The sequence below is a fragment of the Branchiostoma floridae genome, chromosome 6 (genome assembly GCF_000003815.2).
Source record: "Branchiostoma floridae strain S238N-H82 chromosome 6, Bfl_VNyyK, whole genome shotgun sequence".
NCBI lineage: Eukaryota > Metazoa > Chordata > Leptocardii > Amphioxiformes > Branchiostomatidae > Branchiostoma > Branchiostoma floridae.
This window is the reverse complement of record NC_049984.1, coordinates 4,310,016-4,311,383: the sequence shown is the minus strand read 5'-3', so window position 1 is coordinate 4,311,383 and position 1,368 is coordinate 4,310,016. Positions and strand designations below refer to the sequence as shown.

At 53.9% G+C, this 1,368-nt stretch overlaps 1 protein-coding gene across 1 annotated transcript in view; it reads right to left on the bottom strand.

Annotated features, from left to right (window-relative positions):
• Nucleotides 1-1,368, bottom strand: part of LOC118417499 — a 7,310-nt gene that overhangs the window by 756 nt on the left and 5,186 nt on the right. Inside the window, exon 2 of the mRNA XM_035823079.1 lies at nt 61-976. Within this exon, the coding sequence (XP_035678972.1) occupies nt 61-976 (916 nt within the window). The remainder of the gene's footprint in view (nt 1-60; nt 977-1,368) is intronic.

Below are 1,368 nucleotides of genomic sequence, written 5' to 3'. Positions count from 1 at the left end.
TTCGTTTGACCGGACTGGCGAACTCCGCCGTCTCAGCAGTAGCAGCTCCCCCTACCGCACCTCGACTGTCTTGCAAGGATGATGACGACCTCTCCAGGTCGGTTTCCTCGGTAGTGACGTCATCACGACTTTTTACCGGAGACCCATCGGATTCCTTTCTCTCCCTTTCACTCGGTAGTTGACGAATGGGAGCCTTTTCTGCTCCGTCTTTGCGGCTAGGCGCGCCCTCTTGCGCTCCGTCTCGTATCGCATCTTCTTCCTTCTCATTCACGACATCCACTTTCGTCTGGAGATTCCTCGTCGTCCTGCGCCTCAGGGGTTTCTTCCTCTTCATCTTCATCTCTCGTTTGGCCTTCTCGGCGTTGAGGCTGAGTCTCCTGGCGTATCTCAGCCGCGCCATGCTCCCTCCCGCTCCGGAGCAGCTCCGGATTCGCTCTCTGCCGATCGGCGGGTTTGGAGGAATGCCTCCGGGAACACTTTTCTGTCTCTCTATAGTTACGCCTCTTTGCCGTCCTTGCGAACTCGCGTCACTTTGAGAACTAACACCCGATGAGCTGCGTTGTCTGACTCTTACCGGAGTACCTCCTGAAATACTAGCATGTCTCTCGGAGCCCTCTCCAGTTCCTTGCGTTCCTTCCGATGCGCTCCTCTGTCTCCCCTTGTCCCCTTTATCTCGAATGGTTCCGTCCCCCAACGACTTGGATCGTTGTCGTCGTTTGCCGTGACTCTCATCCCCTCCCTCTTTCTGCTTCCTGTGCTTCTTTGCCGCCTTGCTCCGTCCCCGGGAGGACATGCCCGTGGTGTTCACGTCTCCTTGAGAGAAGTTCTCTGCGCCTGCGCGCCTGTCAGCGTCTTCTTCAAGGTCATGGGGGTCATCGGCTGCGCATGCGAACCTGTCCCTCCGTCTGTGGGAGGTGGGGTCCTCCCCGGGGTGGCTGGGAGCGCTGGCAGAGGAGACGCGGTTTCGCCGACGGTACTGTAATAAGATAACGATAGACTTTATTATATGTATGGTACGAGGGGCGTTCAAGAAGTAATCCACCTGACCCATTTCCCAAAGGAGGAGATTAATGAAACTTGGTACAGTTATTAGTCTTTCTCTTCATAGGAATCACCCAGAGTTATGCATTTCTACCATCGTTTGATGCAGCTCTGTACACCGTTTTTGTAGGACGCCCCAGGTTGGTCCTGCAACAGATGCCTCATCAATGGCAGAAGAGGGACGACCAGGTCTGGGAGCTGTTTCCACAGACTTCCGGCCATGTTTGAATTCACAATGCCAGCGTTTTACAAGGTCATATGATGGGGAATCATCACCATAAGTTTCTTTTATTTCATCAAAAGTCTCATTGGTATGCGCCTTCAAAA